Consider the following 13,410-nt stretch of genomic DNA (forward strand, 5'->3'; position numbering starts at 1 on the left):
ACGTGTGCCTTTAATCGCTAGAATAGAAATCGATCGTGCCGCCATTTTTTCCCACGTCGCTGCATTGCGAACGGGGCTTGCCGTCGCTGCGATCGGACTTGAGCGTCCCGTTGGTGTCGGCACGGTCGGCACTCTGCTGTTTCCTCAATTTTGGCGGGCCGGATCGGCGGACAGTGCTCTGCCCCTCAGTTATCTCTCGAATTAACGAATTTACGAAGCATAAATGATGGCGGACAAGGACGGCGGTAAGGATCCACGTATTTTCGACGACAGTTTTGACCGTGCTCGCCTCACTTTTTCACGAAAACAAACGTTTCGATCGGCGATCTCGGAAGGACGCTCCGACAAACCGACACGCTGCCGCCTTTCCACCGGGTATACACGGCACGGTCTTTCCTCTGCACCATCGCGCGGTCGGAAACGTGGGGAAAAATAAAAAAAAAATTCGAACGACGAGAAATAGCCCGCTCGTGTTTCGATAAATCCCGCGTCTCCGGAACCGGTCCGTCGAGCATGATGTGCGGTTATAATTTGCCACACCATAGTATATATATATATATAGATATACGTATATATATGTATAATAATTAACGGCATCCCTAAACAATGGGTCTGTTTTCTATTGCTGAACTGGCTGCACTAGTTTAGAGTTTATCTTTTTCCTTCCAATGTGAATTCCAATGTGAATACGTAGAGATTGTTTCTCGCGGACCGGACCGGTCGTTTGAATGCGTGCGTCTACGAGTGTTGAGAAAATTCCGGCTGACACGTTAAATTGAAGACGGATCTCATTGATAATAACGTCTATTTCTTTGATTTTGCCGCGAAGTACTCTTAATTAAATTTAATATTGAAACTTTAATATTTGTATAAATAAATCTACATCTTATTTTAATTTTGAAGTATGTACGATTAGTGATAATTAAAATTTATACGCACCAAAGGGTGTAAAACAGTAATGAATTACGGTACAAATGACGAGAGAGCATGGTTCTCCTTGTAAAAATAGATTTGTGGAATACATGATCTTCGCTTGGTTGCACAGTCTTTAGGAACAATGATTTTGAACGTCTATAGTCGATTGTGTAGCGAGACTTAGCGATACTTGTTTATATTTGCGTGTGTGTGATTAGACATTTCTTATGAGCAACCTTAAAGTTAATTATCTGACATTACTTATTTGTTCTCGTAACGTTCTGGCACCTTCATCTCTGCCGTTGGTTCTCACCTGATCCTTCAATGTGAAAACACGTCAGCGCCGTTCATCTCGCGTACACGCAAATACTCTTGCGAATATTAATAATCAAATGTGAATCAATACCTAAATTTGGAATGGCGTTCTGTTGTGAACGATTCTACATACAAAAGAAACCTATATCAATTGAGATCAGAAAAGTTGAACTGAACACAATCGCAAGAGCTAAGTCGAATAGGATCGAAATAGTTGAGCTGGACAATGTCGCGAAAATTGAGCCTCCTGCATCAATTAAGATCAGAAAAGTTGAATCGAATACAATTGAAAGAGCTGAGTTGAATAAGATCGAAATAGCTGAGTCAAATAAGACTAAAGAAGCTGAATCAAATTGAATCGAAGAGGACGAATTAAATTATATTGATGTAACAACATTACGGGTGATATTAAAAGGGTTCGACCGATATATGTATACAACAGGTGATTGTTATAGACTGTTATCCTAATTGGTACGCAAGTTTTTATATAATCATATGCAAAATCCTATTTCTTAAAAATTGTGCAACCGGTCGAAAAGATCAATCGTGTGCCTTTCACGTTTGAAAACTTCTGAGAAACTTGTCATTTTTACCGGTATTACATTTTCACCTTCTAATCCATTTGATATTTTTTTTCGTCCGTCGTGTCTCATCGATTGTTTATATATATATACATATATATTAAATGATTTATAACATGTCACGTTTAATAATTGAATTTATATTATCTCATATTTTTTGTATTCGTGTATTTTGTAAGATGTAGCAATGTCATGCGAGAGGAATGAAAATTTAAGCGCCGCTGTTTGTTCAGAGGGCTTTGACGACGCCGTAGAAGAACGTATTATCAATGAGGAGTACAAAATATGGAAGAAGAATACACCATTCCTCTACGATCTTGTGATGACACATGCTTTGGAGTGGCCGTCTTTAACCGCTCAATGGCTGCCTGATGTCACTAGACCGGAGGGAAAGGATTATTCAATCCACAGGTTAATTCTGGGCACTCACACCTCCGACGAACAAAATCATTTGCTCATCGCTAGCGTTCAGCTGCCAAATGAGGACGCGCAATTCGATGCTTCTCATTACGACAATGAAAAGGGTGAATTTGGTGGGTTCGGTTCTGTGAGTGGAAAGATCGAGATCGAGATCAAGATTAACCACGAGGGTGAAGTCAATAGAGCGCGATTCATGCCGCAAAATCCATGCGTGATCGCGACAAAGACCCCTTCCAGTGATGTACTGGTATTTGATTATACTAAACATCCCAGTAAGCCGGATCCCAACGGGGAATGCCATCCGGATTTGAGGTACTTGGGCGATGATATGTTAAACAGACGGATATAAATAGACGGAGCAGATCATTTGTATTGTATTTATTGTATTGTCATTTGTACTGTATTGTATTTATCTAAATGTTATTGCAGATTGCGAGGACATCAAAAGGAAGGCTATGGACTTTCATGGAATCCGAATCTCAATGGATATTTACTTAGCGCGTCTGATGATCACACAATTTGCTTGTGGGATATTAATGCCACACCGAAGGAAAATCGTGTAATCGATGCGAAAACTATATTTACAGGGCACACAGCCGTGGTCGAAGACGTCGCTTGGCATCTGCTACATGAATCATTATTTGGTTCGGTTGCTGACGATCAAAAACTTATGATCTGGGACACCAGGTAATTGTTGTCTTTATCAATAATACAATTAATTAATTTTTAATTAATTTCTAGGTAGATTATATTTATTTTAAGAGCCATTTGAGAGTACAGATTTAAGCTTGAGACGAAAATATCCATGAACTTAGTTTGTAATAAAAATTGAAAGAGCAATATTCTTTGTTAATTTATAAAACCAGCATTTTGTCAATATAATTGATATTAATGTCACTAAGATTACAATTGTTTAATGTAGCGTATCGCGAAACGCATTGAAGTATATTATATCGTTAAATTTTTTATATTTGCAGATGCAACAATACTAGCAAACCGAGTCATACTGTTGATGCTCACACCGCTGAAGTAAATTGTCTGAGTTTCAACCCATATTCTGAATTTATATTAGCCACTGGCAGCGCGGATAAGACTGTAGCGCTTTGGGATCTGCGAAATCTTAAGTTAAAGTTGCATTCATTTGAATCACACAAGGATGAGATCTTCCAGGTTCAATGGTCGCCACATAACGAAACGATATTGGCGAGTAGTGGTACAGACAGACGGCTACATGTTTGGGATCTTAGCAAGATCGGCGAGGAACAGTCCAGCGAGGATGCCGAAGATGGACCGCCCGAACTTCTGGTAATTACGCTAATAAAACTTTTTCGCGAATAACAAAATTAATAAATAACCAAAAGAATCTCTTGAAAAAAATTTTGTAACTGTTCTTTCTAGTTATTTATTTATTTTGTTCCTTCCAATGTACAATATTATTCGATTCTCTGTAAATTTTTAAGTTTTAATAAATCTATGTATTATTATTTGAAATTAAAGTTTCCTAAATAATCTTCAAAATATTTTTACAGTTTATACATGGAGGTCATACCGCGAAGATAAGCGATTTTTCATGGAACCCGAACGAACCGTGGGTCATCTGCTCAGTGTCGGAGGATAATATAATGCAAGTATGGCAAATGGCGGAGAATATTTATAACGACGAGGAACCCGAGACACCCGGAAGCGAGATTGAAACTGGCGGCTCATAACGCGAAATATAATACATCACATTGTTTTGAGCTATCGATGCTCCCCGACTGAGGATTATAAGCGCAGCCCTAGTTGCGCCATGTTGTTGAACATCTCGGTGTAATGAGCTTGAAGACATTCCCTCTCACCAACGAACAATAATTCTTGCTTTTGATTACTCATCCAATTAAATTATGGGAGAAATGTAAATAGAAAAAAAAACGAGACTTTATTATTTCAAAAGTTCATATTTTTAAAAGTTCGGCGAATGCATCGTGAAGATAAATGCATGCTATTTTATTGGATTTGACTAAACGCGTTTCTATTTTTCCGAAATTTTGAAAGAAATTAAGAATAATTTCAAATATTTCGAAAGAATAAAAATGGCGAGTATTATTGTTTTACGGTGATAAATTGGCTATGTTAACAATGAATAAAATTAATTAGCTGGCTAAATAGCTGTAATAATAACTGCTAGTTACACCAGTTATGAGCTATCTTCGTACGAAAATACTATTTCTCTGTCACAGCGGAAGAGAGCTCAAATAAGACTAGGGGATGCCAAGTACTTTTTCTACTTCGTTTTAAGCGTGAATAAAGAAATGATGTAAACTCGAGTGGTGTTTAATTCAATTTACGCTTTTCCCAGTTTTATTTATTATTTTTGCGATTTCTCTATAATTCTCATTAATTTAAAATAATATCTAATTAAAAATCTAAAATAATTCTCAGGTTCTACAGTGAGCGAGAGATTGTTATCCGTCTCTAGAATTATTACAATACCCAGAATAATTATTTTTAACGGCTGACAATTTTCTTTATCTGTATCAGACAAACAAGAAAACAAGAAAATCATCTTTACATCGTCATTGTACAAATCCTATGGCATGCGCTTTATATTATAATATACATGGTAGAATTAGCGTCGGATTAATTATTTTCTTGGCACTTTGCAAATATAATAGAAACGTGCATTATTTTAGAAATAAAATATATACGTATATATATGTATATGTGTATATAGAGACTTTGTTCCCACATTTTATAAAGCCGTTTGTGAAAGCTCGTTGTATATTTCCGTGAGTAAGGATCCGTTAAAGCTGTTCAGCGATACACCGTCCTCGCTGTCAATATTCACAATTCTGAAAAAGAAGTAGAGCGCTCATGTGTGTTGCCCCTTCGATTGTACTCACATTTATTAATCAGTGCAATTAATTGATCATTCATTACCAAAATCTGCGCGTTAAATGGACATCGCTTATAGAGCGTGTCTTATGCCAGCTGCGCATGCGAAACAAATTATTTTCAACGCCAATAATTATTTATATATTGAATTCGAATACATGTAAGTAGATTTTCATATATTAAATTATAATTTTCGTGAAGTTCTCAAAAACTCACCCTTTTCCGGCATCTTGCTGTTTAATTCCGTCGAGCAGACTCATTATGGAGGGTGTCAGAGTCGGACGAAATACCTGAAATAGTCGCGTTAATTTTGTTGGAATTGAGTTGGCTTTAACTTTAAATTACTCGGATTGAAACCGGGTACTCACAGTTACGGCCGTGCATCGCATCTCGCGGAGATCGATATTCCTGAAAAGATCATGGATCAGCAACTCCTCTATGCTGGTAAAATGATTTTCCGACTCCGTGAATATCAATTCCAGAAATCTCACAACCTGAAATCGAAATACGTAGCGCATATATTCTCATTGTATGAATTATGAATAGACCACACCGAGTTGTTATTGCGATCGATTCTACCTGCGGATACATTTCGATCTCTGATAGCTGGACGGCAGATGGTCTGAAGGTACATAATTCGTAGCCGGCGCACATTTCGAATAGCATGTGTCCTGGTAATGTAAAAATTAGTTTTATTCAAAATTATTTATTAAAAATTAAATTTGAAAATTGAAATGAAATTTTATTGAAGAAATGCAACATTAAGCTTGGTTAAAAAAAAATTATATTGAAAAACTGGTATTTTATTAAAATATATCACCGAAAAGATTGTGTATACAAAATTTTTTATATTAAAATATTACAAAATACAAAGATCTAATTTAAAATCGTATTAAAGTCTTATATCCTGCCAGAAGATAGAAAGTGATCATAAAAATTGTATTAAAAAGTATTTCGCCGACGCTCATATTAATAATAATTAAAGAGTTGATTTAAAATTCCTTTGAAAAGCTCAGCATTGAAGAATATTGTTCTTTACCGAAACATATAATATCAATCGAGGTGGCATGCGTTAATCGGGACGTCACAATGGGATGTATGCGACTGGTGAAGCCTAGAAGAGTGTTCTCCAGACCGGCTAGTCTCGCAACGCCATTCTGAATCACCACGTTGCCCGAATGGAGATGAGTTACCGTGGGGAATCCTCGTTCCTTCAGAAACACCAACGCTTCCAATATTTGGCGTCCCATTCGTTGCACTTGCGGTAGTGTGAGTCCCTTGCCTCGCGAATACTTGTGAGTCCAATCCTCATTCCAGCAGTTTCGCTCGATCTGCCACAGGACAGTATTTTTATTAAGACATCCTGTCCTCCTCAGGAATCTCAAATATACAGAAAAAAATTCTTTGCGTTATTATACAGCGATTGCAAATAAATGACCTTCGATTATCTAAAATGGATCTTACATTATTCGAATTTAATCGATTAAGTGAAGTTTAATTTGCCAAGATGCTTGATATTGGCAAAAAGATGGAAGGATGGTACCTAATAAAATTTCGGTTAAGGGGAAAAGTGAGTAAACCAATTAGTTTCAGATCGATCAAGAAGTGCGAAGATAAAGTTCGTACTTCTTTACTCTTCTGAAGGGCTGAATCCATTTCTATGTCACGAAGCACTTACGCCGTGTATTAGATCCTTAAGGCTGCCCTGATTGATGGGTTGCACCAGGACGATGTACGTTTGGTCCTCATACTCGAGAAAATCGACGTGAAAGACAGGGCAGATGTAGGGATGTTGTAAGGCCAGGAACAGATTGTTCAAGATGTCCTTAGTGGAGGGACAGACAGTCAATGGACAGTTTTGATTCAACGGCACCAAAGTCAGCAATCTGTCCGTCTTCAGCGACGTATCTCTCACCATGAACCAGTACTTGTCTACTCTCGATCCTAAAGGTACATATTTTAACGATATTTTAACAGTTGCACACATCAGCTTTCTCTTTTATACAAAGTTTCTCGAAGACAGCCAGTAAACGTTAATATGAAAAAGAAAATTTAAGTCTCTGGACACAAAATTGTGTGATTATCATTTTTTATCGCTATCGGTAACTCCTTTAATTTTCTAGCTTCTTAGATTTTTATAATTTGTCTTCATTTTACTACTTTTTCATTTCTACTTCGCTTCGTTGCAATCTTATCGAGGAATGCCTTACAATTTCAGAACACCTTGTATAACGTCTATTTGGCACTTCGACGGCTTCGACGGAATCACAAGAGCGAAAAGAGGGCTCACCGATGTTATTGAGCTGTTTGATGAGAGCGAAACGTGACGTTTTCCCGATGTAGTCTTGGCAGATTGATAAAGCACGATCGCGGGATTTCTTTTCCATCTCCATGTACTCGACTCCATCCTCGCTGACAGATTTCGAGCCATGATTCAGCGCTGTGTAACGGCCGTTCCTGTTGGGAATACGCAAAATTCTATTTTATCATGCCTCCTTATCTAAAGCCCTTTTTATTTCTCCTTTCTCTCTTTTTTTTCCGTCCGGTTTATCTCCGAGAAGACAAGTAGGCTTCGTAGCCTTATTTTCATTAACGATTTAATCATCTTAAAAACATTTAGAATCATTTTGGACATTTCGGATCTGCATGCCGTCAGAATCTAATTATTAAGTACCCACTGTTTTAAAAAGTTTCCGCAGTTACTAAAGGCAATAATATAATAAATGAAAAATAATGCAAATGACCAGATTTCTAAGAAGACAGCAAAATAAAGCAACAGATAAGTATCTGTACATATATATTGTAACGTATTTCAAAAAGTTTCCATGATTAACAAAAGGATATTGAAGGAATAATAACGAACGAAAGAAATGCAGATTGCCAGAGCTTTAAGAATACAGCGGAATAAAATAACGCGTATCTGTGTATACATAATTTATACGGGTCGTTCTTAATCGTCTAAGAACTTAATATTACCCCTTTCATATTTTACATATCATATTTATATTAATACAAAAAAAAAACAAAAAAACAAAAACGTTTTCTACCTGCTGTCGAAAGGTGCCGCGGGGCTTTGCGTTCGCCTAGACAACTCTTGTGCATTATCGCGCCTCTGGCAGCAACCAAAGCGAATTAGATTCGCGAGCCACGGATTACGGTGCGGTCGCGTATCAAAGCGCCACGTTGCTCTGAGGCTGCAAAGGGTTTCATCCAATAATAAAAAAAGAAAAAGAAAAAAGAATCGCCACAGTGGTTATATGTATATTATCAGCCGGCCTTAATGTGGCTTGCATTTTCCCACGCAAGGACATGGTAATTGAATTAACGCAATCGCGTTACATGTGCCGAGTGTCCCGGGACTCCATCTCGTTCTGAATTATCGGAGAACGAGACAGGCCATTTCGACATTTCAAGAATGATGAAGAGGATCTTTTTATCCCTTAACACTCTTTGCATTTTTTTTGCATGGCTTTGCTATTACCTGCGCGTTGGAACACGGAAATTTCCGTCCACTCGATGATCGCTCGCCGAAGGCTCCCGATGAACGTCCGGTTGCGCACAACTCATTACTGACCGGGAATTTTTACGAAACGACGTGAAAAAAAAAACGATTATCGTATGAGAAACGATTTATTATCGTACAACGCCCGTGACGACAAACGCGCGAAAGCGAAAAATACGACGATAAGAGCTGAATGTCTGAGGGGTTTTCGACGGACTCGCTCTTGGTTTACAAACAGAGACGCCCGCAAGGATGACACAAATAATTGAAGCGGCTAGTTTAATAGGTGGAATGCCGTTAACGCAAACGGGGAAAATCATTATTAATGTAAAGCGACAATATTGACAAAATTATCCCTGTGGCTGTTGATTTCTCGTCGCAGCAACAAGTAATAGCTGGTTCGGCACCGTAAGCACTATTGCTACGTGTGAATAATACATATCCCAAGGGGATAAACCGGCTCATCGGAGGAATCATATCTCGTCTGCTGGAGGAGAATGGCTGGGGATCGAGACGTTGCGATTTATATTTTAGGTCTTGACACAATTCCTTTCCTCACGAATGTCTCTACCGAATGTTGGTTGGAAGATATGAAAGGAAATAACTTCAACCGATTTTCTTATAAAAAGTCATTTCTGAAATATTTAAATTTCGGAATATATTAATCATCTTCCAGGGTGTAATTCTATTCTTTTAATTTTGTAACGTTTTGTAACTTTCGTAAGTTGTAATTTTACAACTTTATAACTCTATCACATTGCCTCTACGAGTCTATAATTGTACAGTTGTGCGATTCCGTAATTTTACTTTCAGTTTTAATTTCACAGCTCCCCGTAATGTCTATTTCCACAGTAACTTCATAATCTTCAAACTTTTTGAAGCTCTATAATCGTATAAAATACAATCCATAATTCTCCCTGGTTCTACAAAATCCATAGTTCATAAATTATGGATCCTGTCTCCGCCGGTTTATTTTAAACCGACCCCGAATCCGGCGCGAGACCGGCGAGACTATAAAGGCCGACGAAGATGCACGGTCTTTTCACCCCTGAAATACTCACTTGACGTCTCCCTGATCCTTGTATCCCCGTGCCGCTGACACGCGGCTGAAGAGCAGCCGCGCCAGATTGTCCAGCTTGTTCGCCAGCTGATGGCCCTTGTCGTCCTCGCTCTCGTTCTCGTCCTCCGTGCTCACGCTGCGACCACGTCGCAACGAGCCCCGCGCGGTGCTCATCGCCCTGGGGTTCAGCTCGGTGGCACTCTGCGTCCTGCGATTGACGGCACGGCGGCGGCGACGGGTGCTCGAGTGACCGGTACGATGCTGACAGAATCTATCGTGACCGGTCACCTCCGACTCGCGGTTCCGCTGCCCGTCACCGTCGTCCTTCTTGTTTAGGCTCTGATAGAGGTTGAACATCGCTGCGCCGCGATTACCTTGGTGAGTGTTGCTGTTTGGTCCCGGCGCGCCTAAAAATTCATTTTGCCATCCTACCTTTTTAAACTTTAATCCCCGAAAAAGCACTTTGGCGAATGGATCGCCAAGCTTCGCTATTTTCATGTTTTTTTAAGGTAAAATTGCTGTGTAAATATTTAACGAGAGCCGATTGTTTTACACTGTTAAAGGATGAAGTTTTTACACCAATCAATACCTTGAGTTAGATAACATTTTGTTATTTTTAACTGCTATGTGTGTCGAAACAAAACAGTGTTATTTTAACTCCATTGGTCTAGTTAAATTAACATTGTTTTAGTTAAATTAATGACCTGTTGCGTAAGAGCAGTGGCGACTTATAAGAATTATAGTTAAAAATAACTCAAATTGAGTATAATTTGACTCTATGAAATTAACAGTTCAGTGTAGGTATACATTCTTCATGATCTTCTTACATGATGCTGATTATACTGTTGCATAAATATGACAACAGCTATTGGATTTCCAAATAAGAGTCAAGTAGACACAACACTTAATAATAATGATCATACTAAAAATAATTAATGAATAATTAATAATTAATGTTTTCCAATTTCTTCAAATGCATCAAGCAATTTCCTTTCAGAGGAAATTTATGATATGGAGATTTTTAAACTGATAAACTCTGATAGAAACGAAAAATTATTTTTTCATTGCAAAGATAAAACTGAAAATTTCATTATACACTATTTTAGATACTAAATATATTCCCCGTATTGTGTGTGTGTGTGTTTTATTATTATGTTTTATTATCACGATATGTGATATATTATTTCAATTTCGTCGTAATACATTTTTTCGCGAAAATGTCAAATATTAGATGCGTAATATTGAGAATTACTTAATTTTTAGAAGTACAAAATAGTTTTAAAAAAAGGAGGGAAGGTTTTAATTGACGTTATGCGGAGCGTTGTCGATGAACCGCTTCTTTTAACAAGCTTTAACTGACGGATTTTTCCTCTGACCTTTCTCAATCTAATTTCGCAATCGAAGCAAATTATTGCGAGCCATATCGCGAAAGATACAGGCGAATGCATTATTAAGCGCGGAATCGTCCAGCTATTAATACCGCTCTCGAGATTCCAGATCGATATGAACTGAATAAACGCGTTTAAATTCCTCTCGAAACACCGATCACTTGTCAGTGTACACAGGGTGTTCTATTTCAAGTCCTGTTGAAGTCTCGCATACTCTGAAAAGTCTGAAATCTATTGGACACGGGGAGAAAAATGGTAGAAAGGAAGGTAGTGTGCGTCCTCAAGAGTATTACGTGATCGAATTAGCATTATTCTTCGCGGAAGTCCCTTGCGATATATTTCTTCTCTGCATGTGTTGTATCTACCGCCATATATATAGGTGAAAATTGTATATATATTATAAGAAGATATCGCTAATATAACGGTATCGTCAAGAACTGCTTTATATCAAATTAGCAGCTACTAAGCTAAGTAGTTCGAGAAGGATATTGATCGCTCAAGACACAATTCACGAGTAAAATAGTAAGCAAAGTATATATATCGGGCGATCGTACTTGTTTTCTCATCTGAAATTTACTTCCAAAAATTTAATTTATATTTTTTATTAAATATGTGTGTGCAATATATGAGTGACAAATAATATTGACAAAAGCAACAGTATTAATATTAAAAACGTTAACTTTGTTAACACTATTCTTCCCTCGATATCTTCTATTATCATTGATTCTATTAATGTCGATTAAATTATTGTAATGCTAAAGCAAGTTTCTTTGTGACATTCTGTGCATTTTCTATCGTTGAAACGTATTTATTCAAATAATCGATAATCGATGCAAATTAATCCGCACCTTACCGTTAGTAAATTCGAATCACCGTTGGGGGGATGTTGAATTTTCTAGTGAAATTATTCGGCAAAATATCTCACAGAGGATCGGTTGGTCCGCAGAATCGTTGGTCGCTGAAATCTCGGCGCACGCGGCGCGATCTCAGGAATGCTAAAAAATACACGAAAATATGAACCTTTACATACCAAATTGATAAAAACAAAAAAGGCAGTGTTCAGTTTTCTCCTAATATGACTTTATGTAAATCAGTTTGTCTATACAGAACGCTTTGAAATAACTGACAATATATGACAATATAAATTTAAATTAATATTAAAGGAAATATAAGTGTATTATATAAATATATAGGATATTTTGTAATAATAAAAGAGAAAATAAGAAAATAAAATGTATTTCTATAGTGTATCAGAACGCGTTATAAGTATCCTTATCCATTGCTCGGCAACGAAGGCGCGGTATACACTGCGGAGTCGATAGTTCACGTACGTTCCACATTTTTAAGGAAAGTCCTGTGGATATATAAATCCTTCAATCTGTCTTTGGAGATACGTGAACTTCTTTTTAAATATATAAATTTCTGTGAATCGAAGAAAAAATACAGTGTTACCGAGGACTTAAAAGGAGTTTGGGAATATCGCATTAAATCTTTCGAATGATTATCCAACAAACGTTTCACAGATCGCGTTCTCCGTAAAACCACCCTTATTTCGTCTCTTTCGCCTGAAATCTTGTAAAGCGACATAAAATTGAATTTCATTATTTACAATAAATAAATAGATTTTCGTACCGAGAAGATTGAAAACGTGACGATTTACTGACTTTCTTGAAACGGGTGCAACGTACTCTCGGGGAAAAGTTGGAAGAACCTCCTCGCGGGTTATCGACCTCCGCGGGGGTCGTGTGGGCAGTGGTACGGCGTGCGAGGATCCCGAGGAACGACATGCGGGTGTCCCGCCGTGACGGAGACGCGACGCGCGACCTGAGACGAAGATGCGTGCGGGTGGACGACGCTCGGCGGCCTCCGCCGAACAACGGGGCTGGGTGGACACTGATGAGCGCGCGATCCCGGCGACGGCGGTGGGGCCACGACTGACCCGGCGCGACACAGATTCCGTTCCGCGCAACCACCCTCCACCCTGCCGCGCCTCGCCCTCGCGAGGACGGCAAGGTAAATGCACGAACGGCCGGATATCTGACGCGGAAAGTTTGGCAACTTGTGAACTCCCGTCCGTGAGGAAGATCAGCAAAGTGTATCCGAAAAACCCCTCCCTCCTTCCTTCCTTCTCGCTTTCTCGTCGAAGGTCTGAGCAAAATCTCGGCGAAGCTAACGAGCGTTATTGCAAATGAAAGGCATTTCCGTGCGAACAAGCTTCTGGAAATAAGATGGACTTATAAGTGCTTCTCTAAGCGCTGATCCAATGCATCAATTTTAGTAGACAAGAATTATCGTCGGATTCTCGTAATTTATATGAAACAAACAATGCGAAAAAATAATCATGCAGAAAAAAAA

The 13,410-nt window shown here is 38.4% G+C and overlaps 2 protein-coding genes across 8 annotated transcripts; one reads left to right on the plus strand and one right to left on the minus strand.

The window, feature by feature from the left end:
• Positions 1–87: 87 nt before the first annotated feature.
• Positions 88–4,537, plus strand: Caf1-55 (chromatin assembly factor 1 p55 subunit). Of its 3 annotated transcripts, none has more exons than XM_077407977.1 (5): positions 88–245; positions 1,991–2,543; positions 2,661–2,918; positions 3,209–3,536; positions 3,761–4,537. In XM_077407977.1, the coding sequence occupies exons 1-5, from the start codon at positions 224–226 to the stop codon at positions 3,938–3,940; spliced, it is 1,341 nt and encodes a 446-aa protein (XP_077264103.1). In that variant the 5' UTR covers positions 88–223; the 3' UTR covers positions 3,941–4,537. The 3 variants fall into 3 exon arrangements, with proteins under 3 accessions (XP_077264103.1, XP_077264104.1, XP_077264105.1); XM_077407978.1 differs by having other exon boundaries at positions 2,045–2,543; XM_077407979.1 differs by lacking the exon at positions 88–245 and adding an exon at positions 949–1,572 and having other exon boundaries at positions 2,047–2,543.
• Slob (Slowpoke binding protein) lies at positions 4,257–13,268 on the minus strand. 5 transcript variants are annotated; one of them, XM_077407974.1, is made up of 11 exons: positions 12,688–13,268; positions 11,909–12,050; positions 9,669–10,074; positions 7,396–7,562; positions 6,784–7,049; positions 6,145–6,436; positions 5,685–5,776; positions 5,474–5,599; positions 5,322–5,395; positions 5,151–5,201; positions 4,257–5,062 (listed from the first exon to the last, which is right to left on the minus strand). In XM_077407974.1, coding segments are annotated over exons 3-11 (1,425 nt in total). In that variant the 5' UTR covers positions 10,025–10,074; positions 11,909–12,050; positions 12,688–13,268; the 3' UTR covers positions 4,257–5,061. The 5 variants fall into 5 exon arrangements, with proteins under 5 accessions (XP_077264100.1, XP_077264098.1, XP_077264097.1 ...); XM_077407972.1 differs by lacking the exon at positions 5,151–5,201 and having other exon boundaries at positions 12,744–13,268; XM_077407971.1 differs by lacking the exon at positions 5,151–5,201.
• Positions 13,269–13,410: the final 142 nt, after the last annotated feature.

This window comes from Temnothorax americanus, unplaced genomic scaffold, assembly GCF_048541705.1.
Source record: "Temnothorax americanus isolate GAGA-0224 unplaced genomic scaffold, ASM4854170v1 Scaffold23, whole genome shotgun sequence".
NCBI lineage: Eukaryota > Metazoa > Arthropoda > Insecta > Hymenoptera > Formicidae > Temnothorax > Temnothorax americanus.